The following is a 12,631-nucleotide window of genomic DNA, read 5'->3' on the forward strand; positions in this document are numbered from 1 at the left end:
TTTCCCATAGGGTCAGTGACTCCTAATGCTCGGTCTCCATGGGTAATTTATATCCCTTTATGCTTTCCTGAAGATTGATAATAGATTTAGCCGTCCCAAAAACTAACACTATGTATACTGCATTGTATTATCTAGCTTTCATTGTCTTTATTACAGGTGTGAATTCACCAATTTCTAATTGGTTTGATACCCTTAACAGGTGTGCACCATCGTCAGGGTTCAACTTCATTACCATGTGGCCGCCCAGCGCCACGCCCTCTCCTGAAGGCGATTGGCGCACTGGGTGCACTGTTTTCCAGGGTACCCAGGACTGTAGCCGCCCTCTCCCATCCCTTCACGTCAATGGTTTCCATGCCGGCGCGATGGATCGGGACATGCGCGGTCTACACTCGTCAGCCGGCTTGGATGACGTCACATCAGCTTCTCTGATTGGTGACTACAAGCGGGGCGTGCGTACAAGAGACGCTTCTGGCGTCTCTCTCCCCACGCTCCACACAGCCAGCCGCTCTATACCGGAGTCGCAGCGTGGTTGACACACGCTTGCTACAGTGTCTGTTTCACGTCTGAACCAGGAAGGTATGTGACTGTTTGGCTCCCTTTACTAAGCACACAATAGGCAGATTCTTTACAATAATATGCCATTTTGACATTTATCTCTCTACTTTCTTTCTCCCTCTTTTATGGGCCTACTCCCGGATGCTACAGCTACACGCTCTGGACAAAGATTAACCCCTCTATATTATCAGATACAAGTAAATGCTTTATAGAGGGGTCTCTACCTCCAACCGGCGCACTATCCCTTTTGGCTACAGGTTTACAGGGGTTTACCTCAGTAATAGATGGCTGAATGTCCAGATATTTAGTGGAGACACTTTTTATCTTCTTTTATCTCTGCCATGCGCATATATATGCCTTAACCTACCTAACACTCTTAATGGTAAGTGAAATATAACTATTACTACTAACTTCATATAATATTCTTTTAATATTTAATATACATATATATACTATTGGTATATATACATGCGTTTATGTACTGGCATTATATTACCACATGGCACCATAGGGTCAATAGGCCTTTTCTAACTGGCCTATTTTTTACATTATAACCTCCTTTATTATAATGGGTATCATGGACATTTACCTATAGGTGAATTATTGCACTATATGGCTCTCCTGCCTTAATTATATCCATCAGTTATATATATGGGCATAATTCATGCCCTTATACTTTTATGGTGCTTGAGTATTTACCCCTTTATTCTCCAGGGGGTTCTCCCTAGGTTTATTCCACCCACCCAACTCTCCTTCCCCTCCTTGTCCTTCTTTTGCCTCCATTCCCTCCTTTCCTTTTTCTGTGATTTCCTTACTCTCCCCCCCCCTTCTTGTCTCCCTTCCCTACTCCCCCCCTTCCCCCATTTCCCCCTCCCTGTCCCTCTTTTCCCCTTCCAACAACCTCTATTTCCCCCTCCCTGTCCTTCCCTTCCCCCAACCTCCCTTCCCCATGTATACCTCTCCCCCCCCCCCCAATCTCTCTCCCTTTCCTTATCCCCCCTTTCCCCCCCCTCTTTGCTTTTCCCCCTCACCCCGATTTTCTTTTCCTTTCCCTCTTGTTCTTTCCTATCATCTCCCTTTTCATTTCCTTTCCCTTTTGTTCTCTCCTATCATCTCCCTTTTCCCCAGCAGTCACATTCCCTTCTTGAGATTAATAGACTTATTTAGTCTTATATATTAACCACTATTACTACCATGAAACACACGTCCCCATGGTATTTGAATATTACCCTGATGATATACTAGCACCACCTGTTGGGCCCTAGTGGCAATAATACCAAATGTGCAATTAATTATATTTGTTTAGTTTCCTTTATTTTATTTTACTTATTGTATGTCTTATGTATTTTAGTAATCTGTTCTGTGCTCCTGAAGAAGCGATTTGGCGTGCAACATGTTGAGCGAACCCTTGTTACTGATTACTATCTCTGCATAGCTCCTCCTCAATACAACTGTATGTAAATTGATTATTTCAATCGCTGTCTAATTGACTTCTATAAATACAGAGCTATGTATGGAGTGTATATATTGTAAATGTATGGCCATGAATTGATTTCTGTTTTTGTGTTTTTATATTTTTAAATATTCTTTAATAAATTGGATTTTTAATTATAATATCTACAGTGATTATTGTGCCAATAAAGTCCAAAGCCCAATTTTTCCTCTCTCCATACCTACGTTATCGGGACATGGCACTTAGTATTATCTATGTATCCACACTACCACTATGTGTTGATACTTCATTAATTTAAGACCAAAGAGCTGTCAAAGGATATCAGGGACAAGACTGTAGACTTGCACAATGCTGGAATGGGCTACAAGACCATCAGTAAGAAGCTTGCTGAGAAGGAGAAAACTATTGGAGCGATTATTGGCAAATAGAAGAAATACAAAATAACCATCAATCACCCTTGGTCTGGAGCTCCATGCAAGATTTCGCCTCATGGGGTAAGGATGATCATGAGAAAAGTGAGGGACCATCCCAGAACTACACAGCAGGAGCTTGTGAATGATCTTAAGGCAGTTGGGACCACAGTCACTAAACAAACCACTGGTAACACAATACACCACCATGGATTGATATCCTGCAGCACCCACAAGGTCTGATGTTTGCCAATGAACATCTAAATGATTCAGAGAAGGATTGGGAGAAAGTGCTGTGGTCAGATGAGACCAAAATTGAGCTCTTTGGCTTTAACTTGACTCGCCGTGTTTGGAGGAAGAAAAATGCTGACTATGACCCTAAGAACACCATCCATACAGTCAAGCATGGAGGTGGAAACATTATGCTTTGGGGCTGTTTCTCTGCTAAAGGTACAGGACAACTTTGCTGCATTGAGGAACCAATGGACGGAGGGCCATGTTTTGTAAAATCTTGGATGAGAACCTTCTTCCCTCAACCAGAACACTGAAAATGGGTCGTGGATGGGTCTTCCAGCATGACAATGACCCAAAACATACCACCAAGGCAACAAAGGAGTGGCTCAGGAAAAAGGACATTAAGGTCATGGAGTGGCCTAGCCAGTTGCCAGATCACAATAATATAGAAAATTTATGGAGGGAGGTGAAACTTTGAGTTGCCAAACAATAGTCAAGAAACCTTAAAGATTTAGAGAAGATCTGTAAAGAAGAGTGGACCAAACTCTCTCCTGAGATGTGCGCAAACCTGGTAACCAACTACAATAAATGACTTACCTCTGTGCTTACCAACAATAGTTTCTCCACCAAGTACTAAGTCATGTTTTGCTTGGGTATCAAATATTTATTTTACTCACTGAACTTCAGCTCAATTTAAAACATTTGTATCATGTGTTTTCTGGATTTTTGGTTGATATTCTGTCTCTATCATTTAAAATACACCTCTGATAAAAATGATAGACCCTTCATTTCTTTGTAAGTGGGCAAACTTATAAAATCTGCAGGGGATTAAATAATGATTTAACCCACTATACTGAGGGAATTCAGTATAGCTACTGCCCCAATTTTCTGGTGTTAATCACTCTTGTTAATGTATTGCACCAAATTCATGGCGTATATGCACCATTTTTGGTTCTGAAGTGACCTGTGCACCAAATTCAGGTGGTTATACAATGCGCTATTTTTACATTGTGGTGAAATGAATGTGCAACTTTTACATTGTGGCACAATTAAAGAGGTTGTATACCTTCCTTTATGATTTGTACCTACAGGTCAGCCTAGAATAAGGCTGACCTATAGGTACTGTAAATATCTCCTAAATGTGCACAGTTTAGGAGATATTTACTGTATACTGGCCGATGATGTCATCGGCGCATGCGCTCTGAAGGGACAGCCTCCCGTGCCGTTTCTTCAGGAGCATGTGCCATGCCGTGAATTCAAATACAAGTTCTAGACAGGTACAGGAATTTAGCAAATGAGTGAAAAGAATTCTTGTTGAGTGGAATAAATATAGAATAATTATATGCAATATCTAATATTTATCCAACAAAAAAAAAATGTTTGCCTTGTCCATAGTAAAGAAATATATATCCAACTATTTTACATCCCCACAGTCAGCACTCTCCCCTTCCCAAGTAACCCAGTTATTTCCATATTTACTCACAGTTACACCTTTTGCTGAAATGTGGTTATACTGTTCCTGCACTCCAATCCAAAGTACATCCAAAGCTCCATTCACACTAGTGCAATTTCAGATGGGACTTGAGTTGCACAGAATGACATGACAATGGAAATTACATCGTTTTCATTGGTGCCCCCACATCAATGCAACTCAGCATGGCACGGTTTTGGAAAAGTTTCCTGTACTGCTTTGGTGTCATTCCAGTGCAATTCTGGCCACACAGAATATGCAAATCACATCCACGTTGCACTACATAATCAATATATATGAGCACTATGTGTTAGCAAAAATCATACCTGCTCCCCCTGCTAAAAACCTCTCTTTCCCCAAGTCCCGTCAGCCCCCCCCCCCCCCCCCCGGAAAAAAAAAATCCCTTCCCCCCAGCAAAAATCCTCTACTTCTCAAATTTCCCACTCGAGTACACATCCTCTCACCCCTACTCCAAATACCCCTTCCCAGCACAAATCCCCCCTTCTAGCACAAATCCCTCTATCTCAATTTTCCCCTCCTAGCACAAATACCACAAATACCCCCCCCCCCCCCCACCAAATCATCCCTACTAGCACAACCCCCCACCAAAAAAAAATTCCCTACCTACCACAAATTCCCTCCACCCTCTACTATATCACCTCTTCTAGCACAAACATCTCAAGCCCCCTGCTTAGAACAAATCATCTTCCCCAACACAAATCCCCCCAAATCACCTTCCCCCGATTTACCTTCCTAGAACAATTTTTACCCACTGCTGCCCCCCACATTACCACACCCAACACAATCCCCCACCCCACAAACTCCTTGTGGTGCCCCCCATCCCATATCATACCACAGTGCCCAGGGCAGCCGCCCCTCCTGCCCACCTCTTATCCCATTTCTGGGCTCCTGTCACATACTAAAGTAAAAAAAGAAAAAAAAAATCTTCCGCTACCTCCCAAATCTTTCTTCATCCTATCCCCTTACCAGTCACTGCAACTCACAGTGGAAGGATTTAAACAGCAAATCAGAATAGGTGTGTCCAGCTGCTGATTCATAAGCTAAAGGCCTGTAAATCAGAGGAGACAATGCTGGTAGCACCATGAAGCAGGGACAGCCTACGTAAGAGTGACAATACTGCACCTATCCAAAGAAGCTGCAAGAGGCAGACCTTACTGGTAAGATCATCAGGTATTTGTGAGACTTTCAGGGGACTGAGAGAAAACTATAAGTGCAGTTGAACATACAAAGAGGTGCTGCAGCACATAATTTTATTTAATGAGAAGTCATAGTTCTACTTTAGGGAATATAGTAGTAAATGCAAACAAAACCAGTATAGGGTTTGTTAGCAATGACAGGCATGGGTCCTTTAGCCTGTCACAAGGGCTGTCTTGGAAATCACTAATAAAATATTTTAGTAAATTTATAAGGCAATAAATAATAATAAAAAATATATATATATGATTTATTAAAGTTAAATTACACAATATCTGTTTTTCTATCATAAACAAATGTACTTCTGAAAACAGATATATACATTCAAAACATGTAAATAAAGACTTATTATTTCTTCTTTTAGTCCTTGCAAATGTGATACAAGGAAGTTTGTTTTACAGAAAGTTAATATATTGATGAAATTTGTCTCTGAAATGGAAGGAAATGATCACCTAGACAAGCATTTCACAACGTTTAGTTTACTCATGGGCAAAAGATGAGAAGTACATAAAAAAAAAGGAAATATGATGGCGTTATTTTCCACCTACCTTCTCTTGCCATATCAAGTGCTTTTATTAGAGTTTTGATGGCCTGTTGCCATTCCCTGTTCTCCAGCATTTTGTCTGATAGTAGTGTGTATATTCTCCAGAGGTTCTCACAGGCCAGTGAGTTGTGAGTGCGGCCTGTCTCATCTTTCCATAACTGGCCTGCTGTTAGATGATAGAATGCCTCATAATGCTCAGCAGCTTTCTCCAACTGACCTACAATATAGAAGATATGTTTAAATACAGTTACTTCACAGCACCAATGTGGGCAATCTTTACATACATACATCTTAAAAATGTTTACTAAAGTGCTGTGCTCTGTATATAGCAGTAACACAATCCATCTAAATAACCATTAAAATCAATCTAACTAACATAATTGCAAAGTATATGGTTTATGTAATTATTTCAGGTATGATAGATATGTAAATATTGTTACAGTTATATGGGAAAAGCCTGATGTACATTATTAAGATAACAGAGTCCATTAGAGTTTAGAGACCATTTAAAATCATTCTTAAAGGTCAATGGATTCAGAGGTGAAACAGATACTGCCAAAATAACAAACAAGCTTATAATAATTCATGGACAGGGATACTAAAGAATGGCCACAGAGAGAAAGATACGGACTGAGAAACATTAGGCTTAATTTACAAAGCTAACACACTTTCATAAAGATTTTAATTTTCAGCCATGTGATTATGATTTTTGGATCTCAATGAATGCAGGTAAAAATGACTAACTTTTTTCAAAATAAAGATCGTGTGAGCTTTGGAAATTGAGCCTATTTTCAGAAAATGATGGCTACAAACTTTGACAGACATATGAACATCACAGTGAGGGACAGACAGGCCTTAGTAAAATTTCCTGGTAATCTGCAACTATGCCATTTAAAACATTACCGTAACTATTTATAACTGTAGTTTAACGTAATTCCTCGGTATAATCCACATGCTGGGAGAATATGAATCTACTTTCTATTGTGAGACTAGAAATGCACAGCTGTGGGCACTAGTTCCAAAGCTGTGCTGGCATTTGGAGCTCTGATCTTACACCAATGATTGGGAACCATGCTCATTGTTTCCTGATCATGTAATCAAGACAGCTAACCAGTTTACAAACAATCCTCCTATCTGCAGGTGTCAATGTGATCTATATAGGAAGAAGCACAGTGACAGTGGAAGCTGGTAGGTTGCTGATATTATAGTGCAATAAATTCTGAAAAAAAAAAGGAATTAATTTAAAAAGCTTTAAACAATAGATTAAAATTGCAGTACAGTGTCAGATGGCAGATTGAAGGGCAAGTCAATTTTCACACAATGTTTCTATACCCTTTTGGCCCCACCCCTTTAATTAGGTCTAGACCAGGGGTCTCCAAACTATGGTCCTCCAGTTGTCCTGGAACTACAATTCCCATCATGGCTAGTCATGTCTATGAATGTCAGAGTTTTACAATGCCTCATGGGACGTGTAGTTCCGCAACAGCTGGAGGGCCGTAGTTTGGAGATCCCTGGTCTAGGCCGCCCTACCCATCTAAATCGCTATAGCTACCTAGATCTCAATCCGAGGCCCACGGCATTGTTTACATCCCTCCACCAGCTTCTTGATCCAACATCCAACTTTCACACAATGGTTCTATAGCTTTTTGGCCCCACCCCATTAATTAGGTCTAGACCACCTTACACATCAAATTCACTATAGCTACCTAGCTTTCGTTCCAAGGCCCACGGCATTGTTTACATCCCTCCACCAGCTTCTTGATCCAATGTCCAACTTTCAAACAATGGTTCTATAGCTTTTTGGCCCCACCCCATTAATTAGGTCTAGACCACCTTACACATCAAATTCACTATAGCTACCTAGCTTTTGTTCCAAGGCCCACGGCATTGTTTACATCCCTCCACCAGCTTCTTGATCCAACATCTGCCTGCACACTTGGACCTGATAAACTTCCATGGTATTGATAGACAGATAATCTCCTATGCTTTCTTTGTTTGAAAGTGCACTTATCCTGTAATACAATTTTGGGGAGTGGGAAATCATGGCAGTTGAAATGAGTTTGGTGCCTTTCTCTGTATCCCAGAGAGAAGTTATATTGTATCCGTTTCACTCCTTACAAGCTTGCCCATGGTTTGTTTGGGGTGCTGTATTAATTTGCTTGATGGCACCATCATCCACAATTGGAAAATAGGAACTTTTCCTTGGATTTGGAGGCGTGAAAAAAATGAAAACTTCAGGAGTAGAAGATTTCCCAGATGGAAACTTTGCCTTTATTTTTTGGGGTAAAAGCGTACTCATTCCACAGGTGATCACCTTGCTGAAATTCCCAGAAATTCACCAAAAAGGGGGTCCACATCAAACAGAATACGTAAGGGACATTTCTTGCACTGAAACTGACTTCAGAGCCAAAGGTTCCTCCACATGTGTACCAAAAGGAAGCCCATTATGGCTATTTGGCATAAAATATCAGCTAGCCCGTCTATACAATAGAGTAGGACTGCAGGCATGAACACCAGTTGTTGGACAGAAGCATTTATCAGGATAGACCCAGGTTCCTGAGACTGTATTGGACTAGACAGCTAGGGTCTTGCAGATGGATTTGGCTGCAATGGCAGGCTACAGGCAGGACCTGCAAGAGAGAATAAGGCCTTCAAAAGGGCTTCTAGCCTTTTGTCCACCAGATCTTTCAACACAGGGATGTCCTCAACAGAGACAGCTAGAGTCTCATTAGGACATGAAATAGCTGGGTCCACAACAGGGAAGGCCCACTTATTAAGGAACCCCTCCTTAATATGGTATTGCTGGGCAAAAGAGGTGGTTCAAAGACTTTATCTGGGTTAGGCTAGTCACTATACAAGACCGGTTGAAAAAAGGGAATGCACTGGAAAAGTTTTATTAGGCTTAGGGCTTTTTATTGAACCCAGGCTCAAAATCTGTGACTGATGTAGGGAGCTCCAAGTTTAAGTGGGTATGGACTGTGTCAATAAGGACTGTAATGGTATGTTTAAGTTTGGGATTTACTGTATGTCTGCAGATTGGAACTTTTGTACCAATACCTCAAATGAGGAAAAGGTACAGTACTCCTCAGAGACAGTTGGTGTAGAAGCAACTTCAGCCCCAGGGAAATTTAGAGACAGACTCTTAAGAAGAGGGCGTGGAAGCACACCTTCAGCCCTTGCATTCTGAGTCAATTACCAAGACTACAATTTTGCTCATAAAGTTAGACATAGCAGATAATTCTTCCCTCGATAGAGCTGAGGGAGGAGTTGCCCATGAAAGGGTTAAGGAAGACTCTGTTGTGACCTTCCCTTAGGGAGGACACTGCAACATCCTTGGCACTGTTAGTAGATTGTAAGCTGGCAAAGCCCCCTGGACCACTGCCTTGTGCTTATGCCATACTAGGTAGCGAGTGAAGGAGTACACATACGGGTACGCACACAACTTCTGTAAGACTAGAAAGGGTTAATGCCAGCTATGACCAGGTAATATAAAGCAATAGAGATCCCAGGTAATGTCCAAGGGATTGTGATGCAAACATGGAAGAGATAGTGGGAAGGAAACAAGATCCATGCAATCAAACAAAAATCATTACAAAGTATGATAAGTAGATCTAAGTATAGTGGTAAGTCACATCCCTGATATTGCAATCAGACAAAAAAAATACTCTCATGGGACTTAAGTGCCCCCATACAAAGCAAATTTCTTTATATAAAATGAACATATTTTATTTGTACAAAAAGTTTAAAACATGTTGTTTAAAACAATTAAATCCTCTGGTATATCTATACAATGTTATGTACAAAACTCCACAATACCCTTATATCCTGTGGTAGGGTAGTACATGTATACTCTCAAGGGACTTAAGTGCACCCATACAAAGCAAATTTCTTTATATAAAATGAACATATTTTATTTGTATAAAAAGTTTAAAACATGTTGTTTAAAACAATTAAATCCTCTGGTATATCTATACAATGTTATGTACAAAACTCCACAATACCCTTATATCCTGTGGTAGGGTAATACATGTATATATGGTGTTTTATAGGTGCTTCAAAATAATCTGCCCTGCCAGGAAGGCCCCAATACAAATGAGCATGACTGGGTCTTGTTAGCCTCCTGCCTGTTATAGAATATAGTAAAGTGCCATAATTACAGATATATGTAAGAGTGGACTTGCCTCCTATCTTTTGTATGGTAAAGACTATGTCTTTTATTTATAGGTTTGCTGTTTTGCAGGCCCTGTGGTGAGTCTTTGGCTACTCATGCACAAGTTATTTTACCATATATCAAGCATGATGGTTCTGCTGTCATGGTTAGAGTTTTTTATTCTTTATTTGTTTAATTTTTGGAAAATGGTATAACATTAGGAGCTAGCATTTATTTGTTTTTATGTTTTTTGTGTAGACCACTGCTGTGAGTGGGTGCTCCTCTTGGCTGGCTATGGTCAATCCCTGCGGTCCCTTGTGTGTCTGATGGGCGGGTGCGGTGGACATAAGTAGCCGGCAGGGCAGATTGTTTTGAAGTACATATAAAACACCATAGGGTTGATTTACTAAAACTAGAGAGTGCAAAATCTGGCGCAGCTCTGTTTTGTATGGCTGTGCCAAAGTCCCATGTGAGTAATGGTTTTTATTTGATTGCAATATCAGGGATATGGGAGCTTATCACTCTACATAGATCTACTTATATTTTGTACAAGTTCCATGCAAGCACCAGCAAAGTGGTGCACCCATGTATAGTAAGGCTATTAGGAGGGGGACCTGTGCAGACTCAGTAGGGACAAAGAGCCCAAACAGCTGCAGTAAGGGCCCCTCGAGTGCAAAAATGCAAGCCTGGCATCTTCCCCGCTTGTTGGTTAAATCCTTTAGGAGGACTGGAAAATTAAGCACCAGCAAGCTCCCTGTAAATAAGGATAAAAGTCCTAATCATAGGAGCTGAGATCCCCAGAAGGCCTTGTGGTTCCCAACAGGCATACATGGGAATGGACAGGCAGGATTAAGGGAACAAACCACTCTGCTAGGCTTCACCCCCACTGGCCTAAGTGCACCAAAGCCCTGGACCTGTAAAGCACTCTGCAGCTGCCACACATGTGGCACATAAGTACCTAGGTGAGCACCTTCAGCACAGTCCAGTGCAAAAGAACACAATACAAGCCAGTCCTACTTATACTTTTCAGCAGGGTTTTAATGGCAAAAAAAGTCTTTTCTAGTGCTGCAGCAACTGAAGAAGCTTGCTAGATGAAAAAGAATCTTGATCAAAACTAAAAAAAGGGTTTTTTCGCCCAGGGGAGAGATGTGCTTTCACCTAGGACATTAGCATAACAATGAGGCAGGATAGTGGGAGGAGTTATACCGGGCTGTCTTTACAGCTTTGTTATGCCAGTGTCCAAATGCCTGAAGACAACAGCACAATCAAATGTACCTGAATACTTCACCCTGTGCCCCTTAAAGTACAATTAAGACGACAGGAATTTTGATATACCTGTTCATTCCTTATCTTGAAATTCACAAGTTCTACCAAGTGAATGTCCAGGCTTCAGTTGATGCAAGTTTCGGGCACAAGCTGCTTCAAGCTATTATCTGAGTATTTTGCTCCTTAAACCCTTGTATTTCTTGTGGGTCTGTTGACAGTTATATGTTGCCATGTTGTGTTCCACTGATCAGTTTTATTGCTTGGATATGTCCCACGGTCCATAAATACAAGCCCTGTGTTCTCTACTGTGTCCTTGACTTACCTGTAAAATCCTCATCCTGGATCTTGGAGTACAGTACAGGACACAGGTCCCTCCTCTCTGTCTTAAGCACTCCTTACTGTTCGCTAACAAACTGATGCCTCGTAGAGTGGGTGGAGTTAAATGTGTACACTCTATGGACAACCCTAGCAACATTATTGCCATTGGCCAATCACCCAAAGGTAGCAGTATATAACCCATGGTTATAAATACAAGTTTTTGCAGAAAGCAACCAGCTAGAAGCCTTCTTTCATTCCCCCCTTCAACTCTGAGAATGTAACATTAATACTAACTGGCTGCTGTGAGCAGAAGTTTAAGGGTGATGTACACAGGATGTGAGTATTTTCTAGAAAGGTAAAGGTGCACAAGAACATAGGTCCCGTATTGCAATAAGGAAATTCTGAACAACAAGTAAGATAGATAGATAAATAGATACTGTAGATTGATTTCTCAATCTGTTCGTATTATGCATCTGAAGCCATTCTTGCTATGAGGCTTCTGTCAGAAGTCTTGCCCTTAGGAAGCAAGTGGAGGTTCTTTCATTGCTGTAGGCCCCCTGCTGTTTAATACTAGTATGGACTCTGGGGAATCATCACACGGATGCAGAATATACATCAGAATACCAAAGTTCCATATCAGCAAATATAACCAGAATTGTGAGTGAGTGGGGATGGCTGTCAGTGGGGTTGGATTTATAAAAGGGTTGAGGGGAAGGCACTGTAAGTGCTGCCTCCAGTGGCACAGTGCATTGGAACACTCTCAGTTGCTTGTCTGTATTCATAAAATAATACATATTACATAATAACAGAGCATTTCACTCTCATTATTTTAATATATGCAAACCATAACCACTGGCCAAACATTATAACCAGAAACATGTGAATGACTTCATCAGCTGCATTATTTTCTCAGTACAAAGACTGATATTAACACAAATGGGTTTAAATGTGAAGCTGCCATAAAAGCAGGCACATAAATGTAATTCTTCCAGACGCTATTTTGATGCACATTTTT

The 12,631-nt window shown here is 40.9% G+C and overlaps 1 protein-coding gene across 6 annotated transcripts in view; it reads right to left on the reverse strand.

Moving 5' to 3' along the window:
* Positions 1–12,631, reverse strand: part of TTC29 (tetratricopeptide repeat domain 29) — a 416,217-nt gene that overhangs the window by 179,500 nt on the left and 224,086 nt on the right. For all 6 annotated transcript variants that reach the window (XM_073604681.1, XM_073604698.1, XM_073604674.1 and 3 more), the window contains one exon: positions 5,887–6,099. In XM_073604681.1, the coding sequence (XP_073460782.1) occupies positions 5,887–6,099 (213 nt within the window). The remainder of the gene's footprint in view (positions 1–5,886; positions 6,100–12,631) is intronic.

The sequence above is a fragment of the Aquarana catesbeiana genome, linkage group LG01 (genome assembly GCF_042186555.1).
Source record: "Aquarana catesbeiana isolate 2022-GZ linkage group LG01, ASM4218655v1, whole genome shotgun sequence".
In the NCBI taxonomy this organism is placed as follows: domain Eukaryota; kingdom Metazoa; phylum Chordata; class Amphibia; order Anura; family Ranidae; genus Aquarana; species Aquarana catesbeiana.